Source organism: Cercospora kikuchii, assembly GCF_019650295.1.
Source record: "Cercospora kikuchii DNA, contig_00003, whole genome shotgun sequence".
NCBI lineage: Eukaryota > Fungi > Ascomycota > Dothideomycetes > Mycosphaerellales > Mycosphaerellaceae > Cercospora > Cercospora kikuchii.
Genome location: NW_025408584.1, coordinates 1985250 through 2001677, shown reverse-complemented (window position 1 = coordinate 2001677; position 16428 = coordinate 1985250). Strand labels below are relative to the sequence as shown.

Sequence of the window (16428 nt, the reverse complement as noted above, 5' to 3'; positions counted from 1 at the left end):
CAGTATAGCAAACTCATGTGCAATCAAAAAGCCATCGCTTGTTGCGGCGGCGGCGGCGTAGGGTACAGAAAGAAAGGCTCAAAAGGACCTGGTGGCGCTGTTTTCAGGTTGCTGACTTCCACTTGAATGGCATTCCATAGTGCAAAAGGCGTCGGTCGATTTGCTGGCTCTCTTCTCAAACATCGGAGCACTAAATTGCGAAGGATGGCCGGGTAGGTTGCCACGGACTGTGCGTCGAAAGTTGGCACTTCCCTCGTAGCGCATTTGTATTCATCCATCATGGCCCCGGGGTCTTCGTCGATCCAGTCTTGTTCGAGGTTCATCAAGGACATCACGGTGCGACCAAGAGACCACACATCTGATTGTGAGCTGAAAGTGTGAAGAGGAGCATGTGCACTGTCCTGGCCTTGCTCGCACTCGGCTGCTTCCTAGAGTAGTGTCAGCCAGGTTCAGATCCAATGATTCAACTCTACCTCTTCTTACCGGGGCCATATAGCTTGGTGTACCAACTCCCGGCAGCGAAGAGCCAGGTCGTGCTGTCCAAATTGCAAGATCGTAGTCACCAAGTCTGTCACAATCAGCACGCCGCCCAAGAAATGTCGATTCCGTGGGTAGACTCATACTTGGCTGTAGGTATCCGTGGCCACGCGTTTCCTTGTGGCTCTGCGAGGAAAACTGAAGCATGTCAGTACCAATACTACGAATGATAATGTCGCGCTTACCGTTAGCTGGCTTGATGTCGCGGTGAAATGCAGCTTCATGGCGCCAGTTAGGCGCTCTTGATGGGAGATGTCCTTGATCCATGAGAATGACGGCGTTTGATAGGGCTTCAAAAATCGCCCAGACGGCCCTTGTGGAGGGTCTCATTGATACCTCTTGATGACGTGTGATGACTTCTTGAAGGTCCCCATATTCGCAATATTCCTGGCTTGTAGTCAATGTAATGCTGCGTCTCTTAGTCTTTAGCTTCGACGCACCATATATAACCTGTACATTGCGTGTTCCTCGTAGAGACCATAATCCAAGTGCTGAACAATGTTGTGCGAGTCGGCCAATCCATTCAGATAGTGTGGAATAGCAAATTCGAGTGGCGTTCGATTGCACATGGGATCATTCCAGTAATTCGGTCTGCTCCACCTGAAGTCGGCGTCCAAGCACACTTCTTTCAGGACTACGCGATCAACGATAGCATTGTTCGGCGCAAGCTTCACCCACACGTGGGCACACCCTGCAGATCCTTCGCCTACCTTTCCATAAGGATGCCAAGTACCGGCGGGGCCAGGAAGCCTGCTACCATCAATTGGTAACGACGCGAGCTGGGCTCTATTGATCGGTATGGGTGCAGGATCCGTGGGTAGATAGGAGTCGTGGTTAGCAGCGACATTAAGCTCCATTCGCATCTTTGCCTCAGCTGCACCGGTCACATAATCCTCCCATTTTCTTCTAACTCGCTCGAGCCGACCAACGCGGATTTGTTCCATAACCATCTCGCAGTACAATTGAGGCATTGCTGTCTGTTCTCGCTTTGGTGCCTTATGAAAGATATTATGGCTGATTGCCTCGTTGTTAAGTTGAGCCCAAATTCTTGCAAAGCGTGTCATTGTGCGATGGTCGGCCTGGCTTTGCTGAAGACAAGATTGAACGTTGTTCCAAACAGCTTGCCAAACTTGAGAAATGGTTGGTGCTAAAAGTCCGGCATTTGCTGCCAATGTGTTGATTTCATTCCCAGCCTGATCCCATCCTGCATCCCGGGCATGCTGTTCGCAATCGCTCCAAAGTTCAGACGCGAAACGCAGCTCGTGTTGTTGTAGATCGTTCTGTACTTGAGCGAGATAATTGTTCACGCTAAGCCCGAAGCCGAACGGGGGAGCGATCCAGATATGATGACTGAAGAGTAATTGAGATCGATTATACCAGTCTTTGATCGTATTGACAGGTATCTCTGAGAGGTTAGGTTGTTGAGCGATATTGTGCCACCTTCGTAGATAGTCGTCTCTTGTGGCATAGCCTTCGACACAGGCGCCAATGCCGATGCCGAAATCGAAGCTCATGGTGTAGAGTGTGTGCTTGAACGTCCTTCAAGGCGATTGAAAGATCAGCTTTGTATCTCATACGTCGCGCAAGACCGTGGAATTTCGAGACAGCCGGTGATCCTCTTGATCCAAGCTCCTTTGTACTTGCGAAAGAGACACCGAACTGACTTCCGCTTCCGGCGAAGAAAGAACAGTAGCTGGGCTACTCTATCATTCTCTGTCTGATTGCCTCAATCGACCCTCTGAAAAGTCATCTTAGAGTACACATCCGCAGGATTGCGATACAAAATAATTTCATCATCCTGTCTGTCCCGCGTCTTCAACGACTCCTCATCCAGTGTCGGATCCTTGTAGTTAACCTCTCTCTGAATTCTTTTCCACACTTCCTGACAAGAAGGCCGGTCATCTGGCCAGAATTTAAGGCACTCGTGCACGAGATCAATAAGATCCCGGGAATAATGCACTTCAAGCTCTGGCTCTAATTGCGGTGGCGCAAAATCGTCGAGTGTCACTATATCGACATTGTTATCATTTTGGAGTCTCATGAGACTCAGCATGATGCGAGCCACACACCATAGATCGGCTTTTGCTGAGATCTCCGTGTTTCTGTACCAGTCGCTGAATGACGGGTAGTCGTAGGATTCTGGGGCCATGTATCCATGAGTTCCGACGCCCTGGGCTTCGGATCTGGGATCGTCGGCGTGGATCGATGGACCAAAATCGCCCACTTTGGCGATAGGGATTTCATGCCAGACGGTGGTAGAAGGCTTGGCCATGAAAATGTTGGCGGGTTTCAGGTCGCGATGGAAGAATGAGCGATGAGTGACTGCAAATCGGCTGTTCGGCAGCTTTCCATCGCTCATCATGCACAATGCCGCTACTAGTGCTTCGAAAATGGCCCAGAGCATTCGGTTGGGAATGTATCTAGGGGCCGTCAGTAGTGCGAGGTGGACGAGAAAGGAACCTTACTTACTTTCCATAGGGCCGGCCATTTTCGTCAACGAGGTCGCTATATTTCAATCCAGCATACTCATCGATAAGATCTTCGAGGTCACCATGTGGGCAGTATTCTGCATAAAGACGGTGCATCGCGAGCGTATCGTATATACCGTACCCGTCAACCCGAAGGATGGTATCACCACCTCGCTTGCTGGACACAGATCTAGCCAAGGCGTATTCCAGAGGCACTCGGTCAAGAGGATTGCCAAACCACAGCCTTGAGTCATCCCATCCACGTAGGGAAGCGGCGTAAGTCTCCTTAACGACCTTTCGATCGACGATGCGTAGACCAGGCCCGTAGCAAACCCATAGGCTGGCGTTGCCAAAACTGCCACGACCAAGTTGGCATTTGTAGTGCCAATTTCCTTGGATCTCGCTCATTTCCTGATCAAATCCTAGCGATTGTGCAAGACCTTCCCACTTTTTCACCTTCCGATCCCATGACGGAAGTCTCTGCTCGCGTGGTCCATACGGAATCTCCCCTCCTCGGACTGCGCGTTCCATTGTATTAAGTTCGCCCTCAAGTTGCCTGCGCTCGTTCTCATCCTGTCGAATCTCAGCATCAATTATGGCCTGAGTCCATTCGCCACGGATGTTCTGGAGCTCGCGGTTGCGATGTTTTCGAATGTCGTGCAGCAGTAGCTCACAGTAACCTTCAGCACTGCTCAGAGGAACTGCCAATCGAGGAACGAAATCTCTGGTCATGTCATCCTCGGACCATTTGCGCAAGTCATTGAACCTAGCCCTGGTCTTGGAATTCGGGTTGAGAGCGTCGAATTTCTCCGTCACAGCCTCCCATGCCACTTCCTGGAAAATATCGAAAGCTGTTGCCCCGGGTCTGCAGCCTTGGTCTTCTGCCCAAAGCCCGAATGCGTCGTCGCATCGTCTCTCGAAATCCGCAGCACATTACTGGCCGTAGAATAGATCAAGTTCCATCTTCAATTCTTCTTGATACTCGGTTCGGAAGTGATGGCATGCGAACATCCTCCAAATAGCTTCGCTGACAACTTTGTGTACTGCGACGTGCCCAGCGTCTGGAGGAATTCCTGGAACATCGATTTCGCTACCCTGGTCCACAAGGTCGTAGGCAACATTTGTAAGGTTTATCGTATCTCTTATGGTGTCTGCAGGTGCTCCTAAGCTTGTCAAAATGTCCAGAACTTCAGTCATATACTGCCAAATCGTCTGCCTTGGATCGATGGGCACTGCATCGTCTACTTTGTTCGCTGTCGACTCGCGACGGATGAGATCAGACGAGGTGCGCTTCCTTGAGATCCGCCTTGTTGGGTCCGCACCAGCTGAAGGTCTGGCACCGACTGATGGTAAGGAAAGTGGCTCTCCCATGGGCCTAGCGTCTGGTCGTCCTTGACCACCATCTTGTGGGGCTCTCGGCGTAGTGTTCAAGCTAGTCCAGGCTGCCACACGAGTTGTGCCAAAGGAGTTTTTGCTTCGCTCACGCCTGGGCGCTTTGGACCTATGGCGGTCTTGGTCACCATCACCGCTATCATTTTGACTGCGGTGCCTCTTGCGACCACGCTTCTTGTCGCTCTCTCCTTGCATCACTGAGGCAGCGTAGACGGGCGTCCACGCGGAGACCTCAAACTTGCGGTTGATGAGCGAGTGAAGCGATTAGTGTAGGTAGTTTGGGATGAGCAATAGTGTGTTGCTTTGGCCAGCTCTTTGGGTGCCGTTGCAGCGGGTAGCGCAGCTAGCTGGGGACGATTTGCTGTTGCTCGTCGGGATTTTCCTGATGGAAATACGAGTGACTCGTTATCATGTAATCTAGATAGCCCATTAGATGCACAGCAGTGCGTGCTATTGATCGATGGCATGATCTGGACCCCCGCGCATGGATAACGATTGATTGTTCAGATCGCTTTGTTCAAATGCGTCCGCATCAGGCCACTCTGCAAGAGGAGGACAAAGAAAACATGCTGCTTCTCTTGATTTACCGATCTGGCTGAGCCCATAGGCCGACTGCTTGTGCCAGACATGTGTATCCCTCTGCATTTGTGCGTAGTGCTCACCAATGCTCACCTCAGGCAACTCCGGCATTTGCACAGTGTGGAGTAGGATCCAGCGAGTATCAGGTCTGCACGCTGTTCAACAATAGTGGATCAAACCTGGCATGGGGCAGCGTTCTCAGAAGAAATGCGAATTCTCTGCCTATGTCCAACCTCTTCATGGCGCGGACAGAAGCTTGGCCCTGACAGTGGCTGTGTTCTGGTGCCATCCTGCAGGCGCCGAGATGTCCAGCTCAGTGCTGGATGGCGCCCATTAGTGCCGTAGTATAGGCATGATCGTGAGCGGCCGTGGAAACGATGGAGAGCGTGGCACTTTCGATCGAGTTGAGGTTTTGCAACTGGAAGTTTGCAAGCCAGGACAGCCCCACTTTCCCGCGTGAAGTCGGCAATATCATCCTCCACCGCCCTCGCTTGCGCAGGAACCTCCCACATACCATTCCCGTATTCCAACACCATCATCGGACTCTCTTGTAGATCAATGACTACGAGCCAGGCGCCCACAACTGTCACAAACAGGACATGTGACCCCCACGACCAACGCTTCAATCGGATACTGCGCTCCAACGAAACGTTCGCCGACGGCATCGAGCCCATGAGCCCCAACACGTTCGAACTCACTTTTGGCTATGCCACGCCTAGCTGCGACGTGCCGACGAGACCTCCCATGCACAATTCCTCAGCGCCGGCCTGTCGCAAACCTACTTTTCATGATTACCGGGTATAATAAGACAATGTCTATACAGCAGGAGAAAGACGGAGACACGCGCCTGGCGTCCTCCAACTCTGAAGCGGCGCTATGGAGGCGAGAAAGCTCTGAAGAGATGGTCTTCCATCCCACATCGATTCAGAATAGCTGGAGCTGCTGGACAAACGGGCTCAATGATTTTTTGGACATCACACTGACCGCAAGTCACATGCTATAGAGTTTGATATCTCATGGCGGGGAACGAGCACGCCATCTGCACTACTGCGCATCCTTGCTCAAGCTGCACGGCAAACTACTCTGACATCAACGCCCTCGGCCATCAGCATCCGTCGTTATTGGCCGCGAATGGTGGCCGCAGGCACTGCAGCGTGGGCAAAGCATCGCCAGCGCCAAATCTTCGCAAAGCTCGTCAGACGCGCCGCCAATGATGAGCTGCTCAACAGATCGGCACAGCATGCGCTTCCGTAGGTCCAGTGTCTTTTTCATATTTTGCTCATGTTCCCAGATTTACCAGCATCGGTTCGCTTCATCCTGCATCTGTAGCGTGGTCAAGCACCTGGTAGCTGGTCTCCGCAGCTGCAACTTATTACCATTGTGGTGGATCCTCTGTTTGTTCTACTCTTCCCGATCACATTGCCACAGCTACCATGCCTTCTACCTACAACTCCTCCCCTTTCCTCTCCCTCCGCCCCGATTCAGAATGTGGGCGAACCAAAGCACAGGGTGGCAGGAGCTTCTCTAGCTTGAGCGGACACGCCACACCGAATGGCCACGGAAATGGCGCCAACGCCCACGCAAACGGCTACTCCAATGGCTACTCAAATGGCTACTCAAACGGCAACGGCACTCGGTCACCAGCCGGAGCCTCACAGGACGAATTCCTGCGACTCGATGCTCCTCAGCAAGACCTTCTCCTCCTCCATGGACCACGGCAAAAGTACAAGCTCGAGAAGAGCAGCAGCATACCAGAGCTACAGGGTGATCGCGAGATCTTAATTCAAGTTCTTGCCATTGGCTTGAACCCTGTCGATTGGAAGGGAGCAGACTATGGCTTCAGCCAGCCCAGCTATCCTTGGGTCAATGGTCGCGACTTTGCCGGCATCGTCGTTAGAGCGCCACGAAACAACAGCCGAATTCAGCAAGGCGACGTCGTTTTTGGGCCCTCGACAGACTACCGAGACGTGAGGAAGGCAGCTTATCAAGAGTACGTGGTTACAACGGACTACAATGTCACAAGGATACCACAAGGCGTGAGCGTGAAGGAGGGTGCTGCTTTGGGCGTGGCCTACGTTGCTGCAATCACTGCACTTGGTGTGAGCTTTGGACTTGATCTCTCCAACCTCAGGAACGCTCCTCGGGGTCCTGATCTCCTCCAGCTCACCCGCCAGCTCGATCCCCGCAATGTTCCAGATGATATCCGCGATGAGATCTTCTCAGGCATTCCCGTCAACGAACGACCACAACCCGGCGAGTGGCTTGCGATCTGGGGTGCCAACAGCATGACTGGACAGATTGCGCTGCAGATTGCGAAGCACGCTGGTCTCAAAGTCGCCTGTATTGCTGATTTGGCACACGGAGGCCAAAGGCTTTCCACTCTTGGCGCAGACTTTATGGTTGACAAGTACGACGACAAGCGCGCAATCGACATCCTGAAGGCCGTCTCTGGTGGCAAGCTACGATTCGGCATCGATTGCAATGGGAAAGACTCAGCAACTTCGTTGCAAGAAGCCCTCACCCAATCCGATACCGGGGCACGCTCACACTTGCTGGGTCTGAATGGATTGCCAAAGTCTGTGGGCAGAGGCGTTGTGCATCACAAGCTCCCCATCAAGGTCTTTCACGAGGCGCCCATCGTTGGCGAGGCCATTTCCGTGTGGCTGGAAGATCTGCTCGTGCACAAGAGCCTCCAATTGCCTGAAGTTGAGATAGCTCAAGGGGGCCTCGCGGGCATCAATGACGCCCTGGACCGCATGCGCACTGGAAAGATTGGCGGAAAACGCGTGGTCGTGCCTGTAGGCGAGGAGGGCAAATCTGGCCCAGGCACGCCACTAACCAATGGCGCTGTTCCAAATGGCATCGGTGCAACAGCCACTGAGAACCAGTCACTTGAGTACGCAGATTCTCTCAACTCCGATCCGGACCGCGTCAGATTCGCATACTGGGTGCCAAACGTGTCTGGCGGTCTTGTCATCTCAAAGATCAAGCAAAACACGCATTGGGGTCTGAAATCGAACGTTACATACGCCAAAACCGCCGAACGTGTCGGCTTCGAGTATGCCCTCTCTCAGATCCGCTTCATGGCCGGTTACGGTGCAGAGTACCAGCACGAGCCGGTGTCCATGTCGCAGGCACTGCTTCACGAGACTCAAAGGCTTAAACTTATTATCGCACTTTTGCCCGGACCGTGGAATCCAGCTGTTGCTTCCAAGATCATTGCTTCTATCGATCAGTACAGTGAAGGCCGAGCTTGTGTCAACATCGTCTCTGGTTGGTTCAAGGCAGAGGTAAGTAGTGCATGTGGGTCTGTTGCCGTTGTAGCTAATTGATCATCCTACAGTTCACCGCCATCGGTCAATGGTGGCTCGATCACGCCGAGCGATACCGTCGTTCCAACGAGTTCATCCGATGCCTCAAAGGCATCTGGACGAATGATACATTCACCTTCAAGGGCGACTTCTACCAATTCCACGACTTCCCTCTGAAGCCTAAGCCGCTCAACCTGCCAGGACGCCCACATCCTGAGATTTTCCAGGGTGGCAACTCCGACGATGCGAAGGAGAATGCCGGTAGTGTCTCTGATTACTACTTCATGAACGGCAACACACTCGAAGGCTTCCAGGCACAGATCGGCGATGTCAAAGAGCGAGCCAAGAAAAACAACCGTGAAGGACAAGTCGGCTTCGCGCTCAACGCCTTCGTCATTTGCAGGGAGACTGAAGAGGAAGCTATTCGCGTTTTGCAAGAAATTCAAGGCAAGGCCGACCCAGAGGCTGTCGAGGGCTTCAGACAACAAGTGCAGAACGCAGGCGCCTCGACTGGCAACAAGTCGGGCATGTGGGCAAACAGCAAGTTTGAGGATCTGGTGCAGTACAACGACGGCTTCAAGACCAAGTTGATCGGCACGAAAGAGCAAATTGCAGACCGCATCGTACTGTTGAAGAGCTTGGGCGTGAACATCATCCTGACTGCTTTCTTGCACTACGATACGGAGATTGAGCAGTTCGGTCGCGAGGTCCTGCCTCTCGTCCGAGAGTTGGAGAGGCAAGGTCGTGGCAAGGATACGGCAGACGAAATCAGAAGGACAGGAGATGTGTACAAGGCGAAGGAGAAGAAGTAAGCGGGATCATTCTCCTTCTTCTTGTTGCTTGTTGCTTGTTGCAGTGGCTTGCAGTGCTCGCCTGCTTTGAGAAAATTGTTTTGTATCGTTTGAAATGTAGTCTAATTTGGTGCGATTCAGTAGTTCCTCAAATGCGGAATATGTGTCGACGCGTCCGCTTCCGTCCTCGTTGGCAGAAGCCCCAGAAGTTGCAGCAGAGACTGAGGTAGCTAGCGCTGCTGTCGAACAGAAACCGGGACACGAAAGTGAGCCCTCGCCGCCTGCCGATCGTACAAGAGCTACAGCTTCAGAGCTTGTGTCACACGCAGCAGAGCAGCCGTCGGCCCCATCGGCACAGGAGCACGCCAATCAAGAAGTACAAGATCACGAAGACGAAGTCGTGGCACATGGCGAGGAGGAACGTTGGTTCGCACCAGAAGCCGCACCAACGGCAGAACACTTCTACGGACCTTCACATGACCAGGGAACGTCAGATGAATTGGAACTTGGATTCCAGATTTCGGAACCTATGGGCATTCCAGAAGAACTCGCTCGGGAAGCTTCTACAAATTCTGAACGGCCTCCTCCAGAAGTCTTCACAGCTGAAACGATCGTAGATGAGAACATATTCCAACAGAATTTTCCTGATATTCCAAGCAATTCTAGCGCTGGAGCATTCCGAATTTTGGATGGAAACATTGATTCTAGGGTCAACTCTCCTGTTGGAAGTGTTAATGGTGATCGTGAGAACGATGAAGAGGGGGAAGATGAAGTTGAAAGGCACGTTGTTGCCAACGAGGACTTCAATTCTGTGCTACCGGACACAATCGCTACAAACGTGGAGCCCGAAGAGAAATCCGAATCACTTGCCAACAGCTCAAAAGACGAACAGAATGAGGACGATATTGAGGAGGATCAAGAGCAGCCATCTCCAACTACGCCTGCTGCAAAAGACGTGGAAGCCAATGCAGCAACAAAGACGGATAGCAAGGAACGCTCCGTATCTCCCAGTGAGGGGAGAACAAGCCTCACCATCAGAAGCTTGCAGTCTCCGAGCGAGAGACCAACCAGCCCAAACAGTGAGCGGTATAAAGATAAGCATGGCTTGCTCAGGAGGATGAGAAATAGTCTGAGGAAGAGCAGTCGTGATGAAAGGACCTAATGCTCCAGCATTGGTGCACTATCACCTTGCCATTTAGCAGAGCATGGCAAATGGGAGTCCGCAAGACCTGACGAGCTTATTGACGACATGCCTTTTTTGTTCTTGGCAGTTTGAATGCTTTGTTACCGTGGTTTTATGAGCAGCACGTGTCAGCCACGATAGTAATCCTTTGTCTGTGGTAGATTAATGTCTATTCTTGGCGAACAACGAAGCCGTACATATATCAAAACTGCTCGTGGCAGCCATGCTGCACGCGTTAGCACGAGTTTTCATATTTTTCATTTCTATTCTTCATTTCGTATACTCTTTTCTTCAGGCCTGGTGCCATTATACGCTTGACACGAACGATCACTATACTCGTTTCATATCAATACACACGAAAGGAGAACTACCAAAAGCAGCATCACACAGCAATAAGCATTATTTTCAAGATGCGTACATCAAATCTCTTCTACACCTTGCCAGCTCTCTTGCAAACCGCATACACAGCACCAACAAACACATACTCATCCCTCACAACTCGCAACAACGACCCTGACACCTTCAAAATCCACATCTACAACAACTGCCCCTGGACCAAACAATTCGGCCTCTACCAAATCACCCCCTCCTTCGGCATGATTGAAATGTCCAAACCCCTCAACATCGAATCCAAAAAATCCTCAATCATCGACGCTCCTTACAAAGCCCTCGGCATGCGCCTCTCCGGCCACGCCGAATGGGGAACCGGAGGCCAATGGAAAGCTCAAGCACTGTTCGAATTCGGCTACGCTGCTATGGAGTACGGCGGAGCTTCGCTTGCTGGTAGCGCTTATGATGCTTCTGTTATGAAGGGGTCGGATGTAGATATTGGAGTTGCGATTTATCCGATTGATAATGGGAAGGGGAGTAAGAGTTGTGAGAGTAAGAGTTGTTCGCCGTGGAATTGTCTTGCTGATCAGGGATGGACTGAGCCAGAGCAGGTTAATATTGGGAGTCCGGCTGATACTGTTTGTTATAAAGGGAAGACGGATTTTAAGGTCGTGTACTGTCCATGAGAGTATGGCAGTCAAAGGCTCGGACGAGATGATCAGTAGTGTCTGGTAGACTTCTCTTGATGAGAAGAATATATGTTTTTCAAATTTTCGTTAGCACTTTACTGCATTCGTGCAACTTTCTTACCCTGAATCCCCTAGGCCTGTCCCACCATATCCCTTCAGACTCTCGCATGGAACGTTGTTCTTCTCTATGAATGCATTATCCATCCTGTAACCCCATGCTTTCAATGTTGTCTTATGCGGATAATAAGGTGGTTCGACTTTGAGTTCTCCTTGTACTGGCACTGGTGCAAATCGGCCTTGTGTGACACTTGTATTGTAGAGCGTGATGTAGTTGTCACAAACCGGCAAACCAGAGCCGAAGGATGGTTGATTCGTGATGTTGACAAGCAGCTTTTGGCTGTATGGGATGCTGGCCACAGACCTGAAATGCGAATCGAAGGTTGGCTCGGAGCCTAGAAGTTTCGATTCCGGTACTGCGTAGCCCGACAGGTATGTAGATGCAGTCTTATCATTTGCATATCCGTCGCATGGAGGATCAAAAGTGGCGGGAATGGTCTTTCCGTAAGCGGTAGAGCCAGCTATGGCAACCGGGTTGGAGACACTGACAAGCTGCGGTGCTGTATACCGGAAGCAAGAATAGCCGTCATTCAGTCTGTCCACGAACGGGAAGCGAAGTGCCATGCGCTGATTTCTGGTCAATATAATGCCTATCAAGCTTGCGAGCGTTGACGGCCTACCTGAAAATCTGGTATCTTTATGCCGAAGCTCTGCACGTCGTGATCCAGCAAGCCCTCGAATTCTGCAGGGTACATGTCCTTTGGGAATCCTGGGATGAGTTTCTCGTACGCCTCTCGAAGAATGCCATATTGAGCCGGAACAACACTACGTGCTACATCGTATGGTATTGGGACGATGGCAGATGTACCGTTGATGGTCCCGGTGACTTCTGTCGGGCGGTCTTTGGCGATGGGATTGGGCTGTGATTGAGTCTTGCAGAGCAACCCGGGAAGTGCCGTTGTGGTACTCAGAATGGCGGCGGCCAACAGCACGCTTCGCGGTACGCCCATGTTGGCTCTGGCTTGGTGAAAATCACGGAAGCAACTGTAGAGACTCAAGATCGATCAAGAGGTGCGGAAAGACTCTTCTCGCACTCGCGTTGTCGCACTCGCACCCAGGCGGATATTTGAGTTTTGCATCGCGTCAGTGGCAGCTTTGTTCGTCCAATGGTACGAGCATGCAGTGTACGAGAGCGGTGATGAGATGAAGATTTTCATGAACATCGTGTAACGAGTTGACATCCATCATTGATGATATGCCCATGTTGGTATGGAGTATGGAGGCAGCTACGATGCTGAAAGCAGTTTGCTGCGGTTGGTATTGGCTCAAATCCTTCGTCGCTCCTTTCAAGCAAGCATTTCGGTCATCGGCAAATTCCGATCACTTCCAACAAAATCTACGCAGCTATGCTGGCTACACTCCCAGCATGATACGCTCGTGCCTAGGGCATAGCGAGGCAGCTACAACAGCTCGCATTGAGCACAGCAGTCCGGCTGTTCCCGTTTGGCGGCGAAATTTTCACTTCCGGTCACGTCCGCCGGTGATCTCCAAATGGGTGGATCTTCATATTTGAACGCCTACGCTCGCTCCCCATCGCTCATTTCGGTCTGTTGGCCCAATGGTAAGGCGTCTGACTACGATTTCACGTTATCAGGAGATTCTGGGTTCGGTACGTTGTAAATCCACCAATTGTGATCATGAAATTCAGCTAACAGTGACCCAGATCCCCAGGCAGACCTTCGCAGTGCAACTACTATCCTTTTGCATGTCAAAAGCGACAACGCTGTCTTTCTGAGCTCACTATGTCTGCTGGTTGACGAGATATCTGCATTCGAAGTTGAGGTGAAATTTTTTTATTCTTGGCACTCTCACTTGCCTTCAGCCTTTGTGAGGATCCGTTCCGGGCCAGCAACTGCTCCGTCTGCTAACGAAGCTCTGACAGTAACTGAGACTGCTCCGCAAGCCTTCGAGAGATAGCATTGTCCATTTTCCAAAGCGTAACATTTGAAAATTATCGGACACGGACACGCCGGCTCCCATTTCAGGCGCAAGGTCCATTGTATGGCTTCCAGCGCGCACTTACGTTTCCTTTTGCTGCAACAGATTAAAGGATCTGGCACAAGATTACCATCTCAGAACGCGAAAGTCGTTCTAAAGGTCCAGATCTGGCACCAACGCCCCCTGTAGCCTGTCGGTTCAGCTCGACAGATACCATATATCGATGAGTCTCGATCATCCGCCGCGCACTGCCATAAGTGCTCAAGCTCAGCTGCTTCCTCGCCGCTCATCAACGCAATTGAAGATCTCCTAACATATATTCTAGATAGCGAGTTTCTCGTCAATCCTCTCGATGTCGCATTTAGGTGGCCAGCGTTCGCCCAGTCGTATTTGATAAGAGAAACTAGTACTCGACTGTACGGATTCAATGCACACGCAATTCAAGAAATTCAAAGCCTTGGTTACCGTATTCCAAAACCTAGATACGCCCAGTTTCCACCGGCCGAGTTTGACCTGAATGTTTTACCCACAAGAAGAGGACATTCCCCGTGACCTTCCTACAATTCGCACGACTTCAGCTTTCGCGCTTCGAGACACGGCAGAGAACAATATCGGAAGCTGTCTCCGCATCCAAGGCCACTCCTCTCCTCCCCGTGGGGAGAAACCCCAAATGCCATGCCTTGGCATGCATAGCGCACTTGGCCACAGGCTTAGCGACGACTGGTCTTCCTTTCTCTTCGCATAGCTGCTCCAACGATGCTCTTGGCCATGACCAAAGTTCGTCCCCTGTCAATATGCCCTGTCGGCGAAGCTGCGGCATCAGAAAACAACATCGGATCATGGGAGCCGGGGATGTTCGATGCAACATTATTCCGAATCCGAAGCGTACTCGCCATCATGTTTTAAACAGCGATATGAGGCTCGAGAAGAAGCCAAAGCCATCTCATTCATCCTCCACATTTCTGGATCAGCATTTCAAAGATGGCAGGTGGCTCCATGTTCCTGAGCAATGATGCGAAAAATGATCCCCGAGAAATCTTCAATGGCCGCTTACTCTACCTTTTGGTAGCAGTAGCGTGGGCTGGAATGTTCTACGGCTTCGATCAAGGCAACATCGGCGGTATCATGGAACTTCCCTCTTTCGAACGGTCTTTCGGCTTGGTCGACGATACTCAGCAGCAACGCGACGACAAGAAGGGCACCATCGCAGCCATGCTTGCAGCAGGGGGATCGCTAGGGGCTCTGATGGCTGCTCCATCCTCGGATTACCTGGGACGGAAATGGTCAGTCTTCACTTACGGGCTTGTGTTCATGCTCGGAGCTGCACTACAAATGGTACCAAACTTCGATGTCTTGCTTGCTGGAAGATTCATTGGCGGCTTGGGGGTCGGCAGTTGCAGCATGTTGGTACCGCAGTTTTTGTCGGAGAATGCTCCACGGTCCGTTCGAGGCTCCATGGTGTGCACATATAACCTCTGCATCATTGTGGCTCTGATGATTGCCTTCTGGGTCAACTACGGAGTTTCCTTGTGGTCTGGACCCAATATCGAATACAACACTTCCCAATGGCAGACTGCGATGTCTATTCAGCTGATTCCAGGCGGATTCATGTGTTTGATGGTGCCTTTCCTCCTCGAAACACCGCGGTACCTGATACGCATCGGGAAGAACGAAACAGGATTGGCCAATCTCAGCAAGCTCAGAGGTCTTCCCGCCGATCATCCTTACGTCCAGCTCGAATATAATGAAACGTACAACCAGATCGCAGCGGAACAGGATATCCATGCTGGCAACAGTTACTGGCAGATTTTGAAAGACATCTTTACGATTCAGAGCAACTTCCAACGATTCGTGCTTGCGATTATGCTCTTCTTGTTCCACAAGCTGACAGGAACTGATTCGCTTAATGTGAGAGAAATTGATCTGGTAACTTGGTCCGACTTACTGATATCTGGTAGTACTTCGCTCCCCGCATTTTCCAGATCATCGGCGTCAGCGACGGTAAATCGCTTCTCACGACCGGTGTGTATGGTGTTGTCAAATTTGTGACCACCATCTTCTACGTCGGCTACCTCGTTGAACATGTTGGACGCCGTCTACCCCTCATCGTGGGTGCGACCATCCAGGCTTCTTGCATGCTTTATCTTGCACTCTATGTCAGATTCGGACCTGACTCAGAGACCGTTACTGGCGGTACTCCAGCTGGAGGCATCGTTGGCATCATTGCTATCTACCTCTACGCTTTTGGATGGTCGTTCGGACACTCAGTCGCATGCTATGTGGTTGCTGCAGAGATATTTCCTGCTCGTATCGTAAGCCTTCAAATTACATTTTTGATTCGATTTGATCTGTTACTGACTACTCTCCAGCGCTCGTTTTGCATGTCCTTCTGCTTTTTCACAAATTGGATCGTGAACTATGGTAAGATCCCTTCACATGTGCTTACAGTCGTCTGCTGACAGCCGAGTCAGGTATCACTCGTGCGACGCCAAACATGATCACAACGATGGGCTGGGGCATCTTCCTGATGTACGCGGTCTTGACCTACCTCGGAGTCGGCTTCGTATGGCTGTGTTTGCCAGAGACCAAGGTAGGCAGAGCTCTCTTCCTTCTAGCTTGACCATAACAATTACTGACAAACCTACAGGGCAGATCCATCGAATCTATGGATGACCTCTTCCAACATCCTCTGTGGATGATGTGGAAATTTGCGTACCCAAAAGAAGAGGACAAGGTGCGAAGAGACGTTCAGGATACTATGATGGAGAAAGCAATGGATATCGAAGAGTCACATACCGATGCTAAGGGCGCTGTCGGGACGGTGACTGAGCGAGTGGAGAGGACTTGATTGTCAACGTGGAATTTGTCGCAGAGCTCATACGATGGTTAGAGAATGGTAGCCAGCTATCTGACATCTTCTTTGTGATTGTATTTCGTCTGACATGCTGACCCACGGCAGAGCAACTCAAGTGATCGCCCGATTTACCTTGCTGAACCAGAGAAACTTGATATCTCAGGACTTAGTTTTGCTGTGGAGGAGTAAGGGGCACGCCAGCGGCCACGGCGTTGGCGGAGGCAGGGTCTGTGCATGAG

The 16428-nt window shown here is 51.3% G+C and overlaps 5 protein-coding genes across 7 annotated transcripts; 2 read left to right on the top strand and 3 right to left on the bottom strand.

The window, feature by feature from the left end:
• Nucleotides 1–23: 23 nt before the first annotated feature.
• Nucleotides 24–2051, bottom strand: CKM354_000517800 (uncharacterized protein; the record flags this gene model as incomplete). Its single annotated transcript, XM_044800443.1, has 5 exons — nt 24–428; nt 484–568; nt 624–675; nt 723–924; nt 978–2051. 5 exons carry the CDS (start codon nt 2049–2051, stop codon nt 24–26), a joined length of 1818 nt encoding a protein of 605 aa, XP_044656378.1.
• Nucleotides 2052–2263: 212 nt separating this feature from the next.
• On the bottom strand, nt 2264–4592 carry CKM354_000517700 (uncharacterized protein; the record flags this gene model as incomplete). The annotated part of the gene is made up of 3 exons (XM_044800442.1): nt 2264–2957; nt 3007–3870; nt 3943–4592. The coding sequence occupies 3 exons, from the start codon at nt 4590–4592 to the stop codon at nt 2264–2266; spliced, it is 2208 nt and encodes a 735-aa protein (XP_044656377.1).
• A 1817-nt stretch (nt 4593–6409) lies between these two features.
• CKM354_000517600 (uncharacterized protein) lies at nt 6410–11277 on the top strand (the record flags this gene model as incomplete). Of its 2 annotated transcripts, XM_044800440.1 has the most annotated exons (4): nt 6410–8266; nt 8320–9095; nt 9220–10164; nt 10557–11277. In XM_044800440.1, the coding sequence occupies 4 exons, from the start codon at nt 6410–6412 to the stop codon at nt 11275–11277; spliced, it is 4299 nt and encodes a 1432-aa protein (XP_044656375.1). The 2 variants fall into 2 exon arrangements, with proteins under 2 accessions (XP_044656375.1, XP_044656376.1); XM_044800441.1 differs by lacking the exons at nt 9220–10164; nt 10557–11277 and having other exon boundaries at nt 8320–9099.
• A 120-nt stretch (nt 11278–11397) lies between these two features.
• Nucleotides 11398–12347, bottom strand: CKM354_000517500 (uncharacterized protein; the record flags this gene model as incomplete). The annotated part of the gene is made up of 2 exons (XM_044800439.1): nt 11398–11964; nt 12018–12347. The coding sequence occupies 2 exons, from the start codon at nt 12345–12347 to the stop codon at nt 11398–11400; spliced, it is 897 nt and encodes a 298-aa protein (XP_044656374.1).
• A 1969-nt stretch (nt 12348–14316) lies between these two features.
• On the top strand, nt 14317–16183 carry CKM354_000517400 (uncharacterized protein; the record flags this gene model as incomplete). 2 transcript variants are annotated; one of them, XM_044800437.1, is made up of 5 exons in its annotated part: nt 14317–15243; nt 15294–15647; nt 15705–15756; nt 15807–15925; nt 15983–16183. In XM_044800437.1, 5 exons carry the CDS (start codon nt 14317–14319, stop codon nt 16181–16183), a joined length of 1653 nt encoding a protein of 550 aa, XP_044656372.1. The 2 variants fall into 2 exon arrangements, with proteins under 2 accessions (XP_044656372.1, XP_044656373.1); XM_044800438.1 differs by having other exon boundaries at nt 15798–15925.
• Nucleotides 16184–16428: the final 245 nt, after the last annotated feature.